The sequence below is a fragment of the Sinocyclocheilus rhinocerous genome, unplaced genomic scaffold, assembly GCF_001515625.1.
Source record: "Sinocyclocheilus rhinocerous isolate Xijiao unplaced genomic scaffold, SAMN03320098_v1.1 scaffold382, whole genome shotgun sequence".
Lineage (NCBI taxonomy): Eukaryota > Metazoa > Chordata > Actinopteri > Cypriniformes > Cyprinidae > Sinocyclocheilus > Sinocyclocheilus rhinocerous.
Window position 1 is genome coordinate 1,033,592 of NW_015642829.1, and position 11,563 is coordinate 1,045,154.

At 36.7% G+C, this 11,563-nt stretch overlaps 1 protein-coding gene and 1 pseudogene across 1 annotated transcript; one reads left to right on the top strand and one right to left on the bottom strand.

The window, feature by feature from the left end:
* Nucleotides 1-1,754: 1,754 nt before the first annotated feature.
* LOC107756737 (growth hormone-regulated TBC protein 1-A-like) lies at nt 1,755-4,806 on the top strand (annotated as a pseudogene).
* Nucleotides 4,807-5,410: 604 nt separating this feature from the next.
* LOC107756770 (lysosome-associated membrane glycoprotein 1-like) lies at nt 5,411-9,467 on the bottom strand. The gene is made up of 6 exons (XM_016574006.1): nt 9,169-9,467; nt 7,998-8,203; nt 7,504-7,626; nt 7,346-7,412; nt 7,089-7,253; nt 5,411-6,715 (listed from the first exon to the last, which is right to left on the bottom strand). The coding sequence occupies exons 1-6, from the start codon at nt 9,227-9,229 to the stop codon at nt 6,576-6,578; spliced, it is 762 nt and encodes a 253-aa protein (XP_016429492.1). The 5' UTR covers nt 9,230-9,467; the 3' UTR covers nt 5,411-6,575.
* Between the last annotated feature and the right edge of the window lie 2,096 nt (nt 9,468-11,563).

Genomic DNA, 11,563 nt, shown 5'->3' on the forward strand with positions numbered 1-11,563 from the left:
CGCGCTTACACTTTTGGCACGTTTTTTTCGCCAAAAGACGGTCAAAAGCACTGCAAGCCTGTGAACAGTGATTTGCAAGCGAAAACAACAGTTTAAAGAACTGCAAAACAGATTGACTGCATAGAACCAATCTGTATGTGTAAAAAAACAAACTGTTGCAAATGTCTAAATGACTTGTTGTACATGTGGGGCAAAAAGTTCCCGAAATAAACCGATATGTACAGCTCCGTCTCTCTTTTCTCTGCGCTTACAATTTTGGCACGATTCTCTCACTAACTGAGTTTTGCAAGCGTGAGGGGGAGGGCGGGTCCTCCTTCTTCTTGTAGCCAATCAAATGAGCCTCTCGCTGACTCAATTTACTCTTATCTGATTGGTCCAATAAACACATCACACGCCTAGACATTAATCTTCATTTAGTTCAGGATATGAATCTGAATGTAGTGTTTACATGAGCGCTAAATAAAGTGATTGGGTTGATGTGCACGTTTATATGTCACAAGCTTCAAATCGGAATTGATTTTGTTTGGACATGCACACACTGCACAAATATTCGGTTGTTAAGTCCGACGTCACGCATGACGTTTAGCCTCTTCTTTATACTACAGATATCAATATTTTACGTGTGGCATCGATGCATCCTATCGTCAGATATCATATCGATGTATCGATCCATATCGATGAATCGTTACACCCCTAGTAGGTAGAGGACCCGGACTTTGGACCCGGAAATAGAGAGGTTACGTCACGACTTAACAACCATATAGAGTTTCTCACTGTTTGCACATAATAACCACTCTCCTACACGGTTTCTTTATTTGTTTTTAACAGCAGAATTAATATTAATCCATTTATTGATAAATATACATATAAACCGCTGTGCCGTGCTGCTCATATTTATCACGCAGTAAAAATGCCCCTCCCCGCCCCAAAACGGGTTGCCTGTGGATGAGAATCCGAAACAAGGACTGGTGGGAGGTTGTCCTGCTCCACTTCACAGTTGCCGAGTGAAAGGAGAGTTTTATAATGACAGGACACGCATTTATACAACACTTTATTCAAAAGGAAGAACCGCTCTTTACGCTCATTTATGCCATTTACGTCATTATGCTATTTCTGCGTCATTACACATGCGCAGTCCTTTCAGTTTCGGCGTTCAATCCGATCGAGTGTTTACATGCACTCTCAGTCGTATTAGAAAAGGAATAAACCACCCCCTTCAATCCGATCGAAATTTCATTCCGATCGAGCTCAATCGGATCGATTAAGGTGTTTACATGAAGGCTTTTCAGTCCGATTGAGCCGTCAATCCGATTACAAACGGATTATTTGGTTGCATGTAAACGTAGCCAGTGCTGTTTCAGAGTAATACTTAAAAATGACCACTAGGTGTCACCGTAGAGACGGGTGTCGAATTGTTTCGAAGCCTCGGCACATTTGCTTCGACTGTTTCAGTGTTTCATGAAGCCTCGCTCTGCCCGCCGCTAGTCTTTACCCAGTATTTTCATAGCTTTCCAACCATCCAATCACCTGCTGGGATGTTTACAGTAGAGCTAATTAACTGCATAAATTATTTAGAAACTAACGACCTAAGTTTCAACTCAAAACAAATATTTCAAATGGTTAAAACGTCGAGTAAAAATAATAGACTTAACAATACAGCTACACACTATAAAATTAAACGGTTAATACGCAAGGTAAAATATATGACAGGTTTCAGTCTAGGGGAGGAGTTTATATAAAGAGCTCAGCTCATGGTGTTCGAATGAAGAGACGCTCTGAACTCTACATGGAGAATCATTTTAATGATCAAAGCACGGAATGTTCCGCCAGTTCAGACAGCAACGACTGCCAGAGGTATGAACGTGACTTTATATTACTATGATGAAGTGATGTTACTTATGAAATACAAATCGCTATATTAAGGATAGTGGAACGGTCGCCACGAGATGATCCAAAACACCTGTGCGTCAGGTGATGTCTGCGTCATTGTCAATATGAACACTTAAACAAGTAAAAGACATTTCGTTCTTCTATTGCATAAAAAAAAAAAAAAAAAGTAAAAGACATTTCAGAAAATGTCTTATTTTAGCTTCAGAATTGTATGGTGTTTCTATTACATTCTTCTTTAACAGTATTCCCACAAGTTTAAAACAAGTCTTTATGTGTCTGTAGGGTAGACCAATATGGATTTGAAAGATCAGAAGATTTCAGCTATGAATCCTATGAGGATCTGATGTCCAAGCATTTAGCTGTTGTTACTAGAAGGTCAAAGAAGTGGTCGAAGCTTTTGCAGGGCACTGTAGGCAATTTAATTTAATTATTTTATTTTATTTTATTGAACTGACACATAAAGGATGAAGTTTTTATTCACTTTTTAAAGCTGTTTTTTGGGTTTGCAGTGAAGCGTTATGTGAGGAAGGGGGTTCCATTTGAAAATCGCACTCAGATCTGGATGGCAGCTAGTGGAGCTCAGGACCAGTTGGAGAGAAATCCTGGCTACTATCATTCTATATTAAAGGCTCAGCATGACCCTAAAATAGAAGAGGTTATACGTGCTGGTAAGTTATTTCTCCAGTCATGAAACCATGTTTTATTTAAAAGTCTGATTTTAAATCATTTGAACAGGACATATGGGAAAAAAACATTTCTGAGAATCAAATTTATTTTTTTATTTTTTTAGACATGCACAGAACCTTCCCTGACAACATTCAGTTCCGTGCCTCCTCCCAGCCATGTTTACAAAAAGCCCTGTTTAATGTACTTCTGGCTTATGGACACCACAATAAGGATGTTGGTTACTGTCAGGTATGTACACAAGCCCTTTTACACACATGGCCACTGAAAGTGTCACTTGAACCCAGGATGTATTGAAGTTCCTACTGTAGATGAGAATCTAAAACTTTTGTTGTGTGTATATTAGAGAATAGTCAATTATAACGAGTGAGGAAGTAAGACACACTTAAACTGCTGTAATTTTGTGTTGTTTACCCTGCCAATATAATGACTGAACCCGTTGTACCCATCTGCATTCAAATCAATAGGCTGCAGAAATGAATCGCTTGTTGCCTTTTAGGGAATGAACTTCATTGCTGGATACCTCCTCATCGTCACCAAAGATGAGGAGAAGTCATTCTGGTTAATGGATGCTTTACTTGGCAAGATCTTACCAGGTCGGCCACTTTACCCTCTATTGTATGTAACCAGGACTTCTTCAAAGCATCATGCATAGGTTAATTACTCCATTAATCAAAATGTAATAACTTTTTTCCACTTGAAACAACTTTCTTTTTTAGATGACATCACCTATACCTTGTGGGCGGGGAAAATAATGTTAACCAATAGCCAAATAGATATTTAGCCATTGTTTTATGTTAGCGCTGTAATTAATTTAAGCTTAAATCTTGCCAATAGTTAAAGGGATAGTTCCCCCCTAAAATGTAAATTCTGTCATCATTTACTCACCCTCATTATGACTTTCTTCCTCCTGGAAGATAAAACAAAATATTTGAGAATTTATGTGTCCATATGGGGGAAGTCAGTGGTCACCAAAACTTTTGGTTATCAATATCTTGTGTTCGGCAGAAAAAAGAAAGTCATACAATTTTGAAACGACTTTAGGGTGAGTAAATGATGGTAAAATTTAAATTTTGTGGTAAACTGCTCTTTTAACACAGCAGTTTCATGTTTGTTAACTGTAATGTTAATGTAATGAATGCTCCGCAAAGTTAAGTGTTTTGAAGTGCTCAAATCACCTCACCACATGCATATGAGACATCTGAATATTCTGTTTAAGTTATAAATACTCAGAGATTATGAATTCATCCTAATTCCATTCTGCATCATGTTCCATGCATATGTTTTTTAATTATTATTATTATTTAGACCAGGGGTGGCGAACGTCGGGCCTGGAGAGCCGCAGCCCTGCAGAGTTTTGCTTCAACCCTAATCAAACAAACCTGAACAAGCTAATCAAGGTCTGAACGGTTACTAGGAAGCTACAGGCAGGTGAGTTTTAATTAGGGTTGGAGCTGAAGTCTGCGGCTCTCCAGGACTGGAGTTCGCCACCCCTGATTTAGACTATTACACACCAACAATGCTGGGGCTCAAAATGGATCAAGCAGTGCTTGGAGAGCTTGTCAGGATGAAGGTTCCTGCTGTCTGGCAGGTCATGAATCAGCATGATGTAATGTGGACCCTGGTGGTCTCTCGCTGGTTCATCTGCCTATACGTTGACATACTTCCTGTAGAGGTGAGGATGAAGTCAATAGTTGTACTTTCTGAAAAGAGTTCAATAAGTAAGCTTTGAAAATTCAACAATTTTGAAATTTTATGAAATCATTAGTCGGTATTATGTAGCATATTGTGATGCCAATATTGAATGTAATGATTGGTAGCTATGTGTTTTTCTCAGACAGTGCTCAGAATATGGGACTGCCTTTTTTACGAGGGATCCAAGATCCTGTTCCGTGTGGATTCGTCGCCATCAGAACCTCATCTCACAGGCACAGAGTCTCCCAGAAATTAGCGAACGCTTTAAACAGATCACTCACGGGGAATACGTAGAGGACTGCCACACATTCATGCAGGTAAATACTGTGGATGCTATTTATTCACCTAGTAATACTTACAGAAGTCTTTATAATGATGTGTTTGTTCTGAAGAATATTTATTTGTCATCTACCTTCAGAAAATCTTTATGGAGCCAGGAGGTCTCTCTACAGCAACAATTACTAAACTCAGGAATATGTGTAGGAATCGCATTAGTTCTGCCCAAAACCCTCCTTCACACTAAATGGTGAACATGGACGTACAGTTTTCACAGCATGTGAGATGAGAATCCTGTCATGGCAAAAGCTGAATTTTCAGCAGTCATTACTCCAGTCTTCATTGTCACATGATCCTTCAGAAATCATTCTAATATGCTTATTTTTGTGAACAACATTTGTAATTATGTTGAAAAGCAGCAGTTGTGCTGCTTAATATTAATATTCTATGGATACGGAAATAAAAAGTATTTTGAAACATTAGAAATGTCTTTACTTTTATTCCTTGCTGAATAAAAGTATTCTTTTTTTTAATTATTATTATTATTATTTACTGACCCCAAATTTTTGAACAATAGTTTACCCAAAACATTTTATCATTTACTGGAGGCATATCATTCCAAACCTGCATGATTTTCTTTTTTTCTGTCAAACACAAAAGTAGATATTTTGAAAGTTAGTAAATGATGAAAGAATTTTCATTTTTAGATGAACTATCCCTTTAAGAGGAATAAATTTTTTTAATTATTTGCTTGTTAATAACAGTAAGTTTTCTGTTCACATTTACTGTTGAAGAAATTAAATGTATTAACTACATAAAGATATTTAGCAAGCAAACTCATTTTCTTGTCTTTTATTTTTCATTTTATTTAGAAACTTAGAATCGCATTCCCTTAAAACAACATAGCAATCAAAGCAACACTTCAATATCCACAAAAAACTCCATATATGCAGTCATTCCATATGAAGGCGCATCAGAAAGGAGATGGATTCGTCCACCATATGATAAAGCATGTTTAATGGTGCACTCCTTGTTTGTAACAGTTAACCATTTACCTGGGTCTATAATAGTCTAAACCTACCTCAAGTGATTCAGAACTTCCTGTTGTGTTAGTGTGAATCGTACCCTTTATCCATCCAGTAGTGCAAAACCATAATATTTCTTCACTCTACAATTTCCCTTTTAACATTTCGGAATGAGTGCAAATACAATGCTAAATGGAAGCAAGCAGGCTATATAGTTTTGGTATGTAGTACGAGAGGGAAACAGAGCTATATAGTGACACTGAAGGGTATTCTACTTTAGAAAGTGGATATTCCATTTGTAACAGTTAACAGATTCTATTCTGTACCCCCTGTCTCAGCAGATCTTGAGAGATCCATGCTAGACGTGGAATTTCTCTTCATTAAAACTTAGTACCAGATTTACATCTGACTGAACACTGTTATGCAAGGCTTTGTTAGCAATATTAAATTAATTCTATTTCTCCAATTTGGTGAATCTCAAAAGCTGAGTCTTGTATAGTGTTCAATCCCAAGTGAGAACTTCACAAATCACAGACAGTAGTTTGAGATCAGGAAGTAGTGTTAAATATCTAGTCCCTTTTAGACAGAGCATGTAACAGTAACAACATCATCAGTTTTCCCTAAATCCTTGTATTTATATAAATAAACGCATGAGGTTAATTTTAAGAATATGAGGTACCAAACAGATCGTATGCTTTCTAACCCAGATTAAGCCTAAATGACAACAAACTCCAGGCATTCCTCTAGATAAGCATAATCTGGTTCCTGGAAACAATACCTTAGCATATTTTGCCCTGCACCCTTAAGTATGCAATAATTATACAATGTTTAACATAATACAACAGAAAGTCCAGGAAGCGCAGGTCCACCTGAGCAGGGTGAGACACCAGGAGAGGGCACAGCAGGTTAAAAACTAGGCAGCTGCAGTTGTAGTAGTGTTGCCGAGTCCAGATGAGAGCAGAAATCGGTGGTGCCTACACATCCTGGCTTAAAGATTACATGAGGTTAGATGGTCTGGTAGCCCGCATGACTTCTGTTCCTGCCAATAAGGTAGGCCAGGATCACTATGAGCACAAGAACAGCCAAGGCAGCACCCACAATAATGGGAATCAACATGTCGTCCTCATCTAGCTCACACTCCTCAGCTAGAACAGAGACGAGAGAGCGAGCGAGAGGAGAGAGGGGGGCAAAAAAAAAAATGAAAACAAGTTTAGGAAAACACTATTTAATCACATCAGTATTCCAAGATCTATAGTATTATCACAGAAAACATTTTTTGAGAAAATCATCAGTTTTAGTTCACTTTAAAAACCCTTGATGAGACTACTGTTCTAAATGGATGAGCGACTCAGTAACCTTATGTGGACGTTCAAAAGTTCTTGGGTTTGTCAACTTCATGTTGTTCTGACAACTAAGAATTTGATGCTGCCGATTAATCTTAATTTGTGTTAAACCCAGAATATTCTTTGAAGAATTAAAGGACAAAACTGACAAATGGTAAAAGAGAGAAAAAAATACCTGCTCCAAAATCTCCATTGACACCGAAAGGCTGCACTTGAAGCTGGAAGGTGTTGAGAGAGAAATCCTGTGTAATGCTCAAGGTCTTCTCCTTCTGACACATATAAGAGTGGCCCAGGGTTCCCACCATGTAGTTCAGACTGGTGTTCCTGAAAACAATGCGCTCTAGGCAAAACAAACAAAAAAGGAATTTGCTCAGCTTTTCACAGAACTAAAATCTAAAACTATTAAACATGGAATATTTAATACTGACTTACTAGTCATATCAGGCAATGCAGCTGACAACTCCAACCCACTAAGATGATACTTGTTTGAAGTGGAATTCTGAAAAATGTTATGTTTTGATGACACCAACATGGTCTGGATAATTTAAGAGGGCATTAGGGGAAATAATAGGAAGAGATTCGAAACTTACCAAAGAGAAGCTGAAAGTCAGAGTAATGTTGTCCTCAGTGAGTATGAGAGTTGCACTGTCTGGATCGCAGGATCCAGAGAATTTAACCAGGTTTGGATGCAGGTTCAAGACCTCCTGGACAGTCTGAAAAGCAAGGTATGTTTACATTTAGATTACTTTTACAAATGAGGACTAAACCTTCATTATTCTGAATTCCTTAGTCATAAAATGGTCATACAAATCCCTTTATCCCAGCAAATCCCTTTATTTACATAACAATCCAAGGAATCTTAATAATGGCAAAATAAATGGTATTTATCAAAGAAATTAAGCATACAGGTCCTTTTTCTATGTGTCATCTCAGGTGCATAAAAATGGAAAATTAAAGAATGGAAAATTAAATTGTCATTTATAATAAGTTTGTTTGCTTACCCACTGAACAGAAAAGGAGATATTAAGCAGAATATTTCAAGCTACTCTTGTCCAATGAAAGTGAAAGTTATATGTGCAAGTACCTTGCCACTAGAGCTCGAAATAAAGCTAATTTTGAGCTGCAGTCCCATCCGTGCCAAGAGACAGACAGCGTCAGTGGCATTGGTGACATTGTAACTGCCTCGCTCAGGGGGTCCAGGGGTTGCAGGAGAAGCTGGAGGAGAGCTGGTTTCAGGGGTGACCACAGTGGGTGGAACATCAGCGGTCAAAGTCTGATGTATAGTGAGAGCTGCAATGGTAATGTCACTATTTTAAAAGGCTCTAGATGAGTTGTAAAACTGATTAGGAAGGTGGACTAAGTACGTTTTTGCTACACTATGCTTATTCATTCCAATAGCATAAGTACCGGTAATTTTAGATTTTATACTGACACCTGTCGACATGGATGCATTGTATTTGTTTACTAAATGCTGCTGCTTCACCAAACCAGTTTATTTATTAATTGTTTTATCATCATCATCAACATTTTTTAGATGAAGCAAACTGTATGACAGACTGTTAAGTTAATGGCAATATGGTGGCGATCCGTCACGTGAACACAGTACAGTTTATTTGTTATTTATACTGAGCCTTACTTGTACAACTCATCTAATTTTATAAACGTTTTAAAAAAAAATTTAAATATGCGTGTTCACCATTAAAAAAGTATAAGCTGGTAACGTTAGTCGAAAATAGCATGGATATGGTAGTGATTTTCAGTAACGAAACATTTTTTTTACAAGTCATATCTGTAAATAAGCAAAATATTTCCCTCCAAATGAGAAATAACGTTACTCAGCTTTTCTTACACAGCAGCCATGTTTAGTTCACCATTAAAAAAGTACAAGCTGGTAACGTTAGTCGAAAATAGCATGGATATGGTAGTAATTTTCAGTAACGAAACATTTTTTTTTACAAGTCATATCTGTAAATAAGCAAAATATTTCCCTCCAAATGAGAAATAACGTTACTCAGCTTTTCTTACACAGCAGCCATGTTTAGGCCATGGTTTTGCAGGAATCAACATTATTTTAAAAAGACATAGGAAAGCAACATTAAATGATAAACACAAATTAAAAAAGAAAAACACTACAGCGTCCTCCATAAATATATATGGACTTGGACCGTTTCTTATTATCAATTAATTAACCAAAATATAACCAGACTAAATATAGTCCTGCAGCCCAAAATCCACTATACGTAAATCAAACTTACCCAACAGCAGGCTAAAAATGGCCCCGGAGGGCATGTTTTGTTTGCGGATGATAGGAATCATGTTTCTTGCCAAAGTAAATCAAAACACACTCGATACAAAAACAGATGATGCCAGACTGTGCAATATGCGTCTTCAAACGGACTCTTCAGATAACTGTCGTTACAGTGCTGACGTACACGACCTGTTTGAGCTGCCGCTGTGCCAAACTACATCTGATAAACGCACTAGGTCAGATTTGTTTAGTTTCTCGAAACCGCAGCAGGAAACACCAGCGTCATGTGAGCGACTGCTAGCATCACGCCACAGCAGCAATGCGCATGCGCATGTTATTATTATTATTGTTTATTTTTATTTTTTATTTTTATTTATTTTTTTATGCATTTTTTTTATTTATTGTTTTAGAACAGATGGAACACAATTAACCATCGGGTGCTGCGATCCATATCGATAATAAAGTAATTAAATCATTAAAAAAATGACTTTTATTTGCTCTCCCAACGTTACCTATTACGCACGACATTTCATGTTTTGTCACATTTCATTCATATAAATTAATATTTCTGTAAGTGTTGTGATAGATTTTTAGTTCCTGGATAGTCAGTGAGTCATAAAATAATTTAAATAATCATAAAATACAAATTCATGCATACTTTAATATAGAATAACTATAACGAGCAACAGAAGTTTTTTTTTTTAGTCGTGGTTAATATTTTGACAATAATAAACAAGTTAGTTATTGCCTAAATTGTATGTTCCCTGTGGTTAAGCTGTACTTAAAGAATGATGAGATTTGGTGAAAACATAGAGCTATAGAGTAGCTGCACATAATCTAAATAAATGATGTAAAGAGCAATGGAATGAGGATACATGTGATTTAGAATGCTCCTAAATGTCACATTACAGAGACAATTTACAAGGAGGCTAAAGATTTTAGGACCCAGAATGCCATCACAGAATTGTGATACCTGACCTTTTACCCTTTTATGTTGCTTGCAATGGTGTATTTTAGAGAGCCTGGTAAAATTGTTTTATGAAATTAATCTAACACTGGCAGCAGTTATGAGGGAGACTGGAGCTAGTGGTCAATCTTTTCACTCCAGTGAATATTTGTCAAGTTAGATTCATTTTGTAATATCAGTTTCTGTACAGACACGTGATAGAGACTTGAAACATTTTAAAGCTATTGAACATTTCCAACTATGTTACCCAGGAAAGAAGATACAGTTCATAGAATCATGTGGAATGTTGTCACTCTATATGAAGTAAGTTGTCACAGTGGAATCTGCCTTTAAAAAAGCTTATTAGACATTTTCAGCTACACTGAAACAGTAAAACATTTTTTTTAAATAAATAAAAACAAAATCAGCAAAAAAAAAAAGGTAAAGTACCACAAATATTGTAATTAATACATTTAATTAATACATTTAATTAATTAATTGATTAATTAATTCTGTAGATCTGACATTTATGAAATGAGAAAGTATTTCAGCCTTTTGGTCAAAATCTGCCATCATTATGTAGCTGACCCCCAGCTAACAAAAATATGTTCTAAGCAGGGGCGTAGCGTCTTGTATGCAGGTGCATATGGGCCCGGGCGTATTGTGGGCCCGCCGAGCCGAGGGGGAACCTTTAATTGAAACGAGGGAATGAATAGAGCCCTGCACGGGCCCGGTCCTTCCGACAGTTTATCAGAATATTCTCGGCCTGAGTCTGACCCTAGCCCGTGTCTTTTTTTTCTCTCTCTTTCTTCCCCTTTACACAGCTGCTGTTGCAGCAAATAGGCTAGTCCAGTTTTGGTTTTTAATGGCAAAGTGGTTACAGACATGATAAATATATCTAATAGAATGCTTTAAATACTTTGAAACGAAATAATTCAAATAGAAAACAAAAACTCTTTCATTATGTAGGCTAATCTGTAAAGATGTATTTCTCTTTAAAGGAGCGCGTCCTGAGGAGATGGAGAGTCAGGATCGTCAACTTCATCTTGTGACACTGACTCAGAAAATACTAGTTCATTAATAAACTAAGAATAAAGTCAAAATTACGAGAATAAAATCAGGTTATAGGCCTATTGCATGAAGTTAATGTAAGAATTCCACCTATACCCCGCCAAAAAAATAAATAAAATAAATAAAATAAAAAGTCTGTGGCATCCAACCTGTCATTCTTCACATTTAACATAAAAAACTGTAATAAAAGGTAGGCTTATTGACGTTTTTTGAAACTCTAATTGATTGATTTCATGAAACATTCGTTTGTATTAAATTGTTCAGATTTTTTCAACATGCATTCAAATATTTATTCATGTTTATTTCGTGCTGCAAATATTGAAAATATAATTGATTCACATGCTGCTTGAACTGAGACGAATATAGTTATCTCACTACAAATTTA

What these genes read in the sequence shown, in the direction of transcription:
- LOC107756770 (XM_016574006.1), bottom strand. Translation starts at nt 9,229, where the DNA reads ATGATTCCTATCATCCGCAAACAAAACATGCCCTCCGGGGCCATTTTT. An exon ending in CATTTTTAGCCTGCTGTTGG is followed by an intron (nt 8,204 to 9,168) that starts GTAAGTTTGATT and finishes TTACCATTGCAG; the next exon opens with CTCTCACTATACATCAGACT. An exon ending in TGCATTGCCTGATATGACTA is followed by an intron (nt 7,254 to 7,345) that starts GTAAGTCAGTAT and finishes TGTTTTGCCTAG; the next exon opens with AGCGCATTGTTTTCAGGAAC.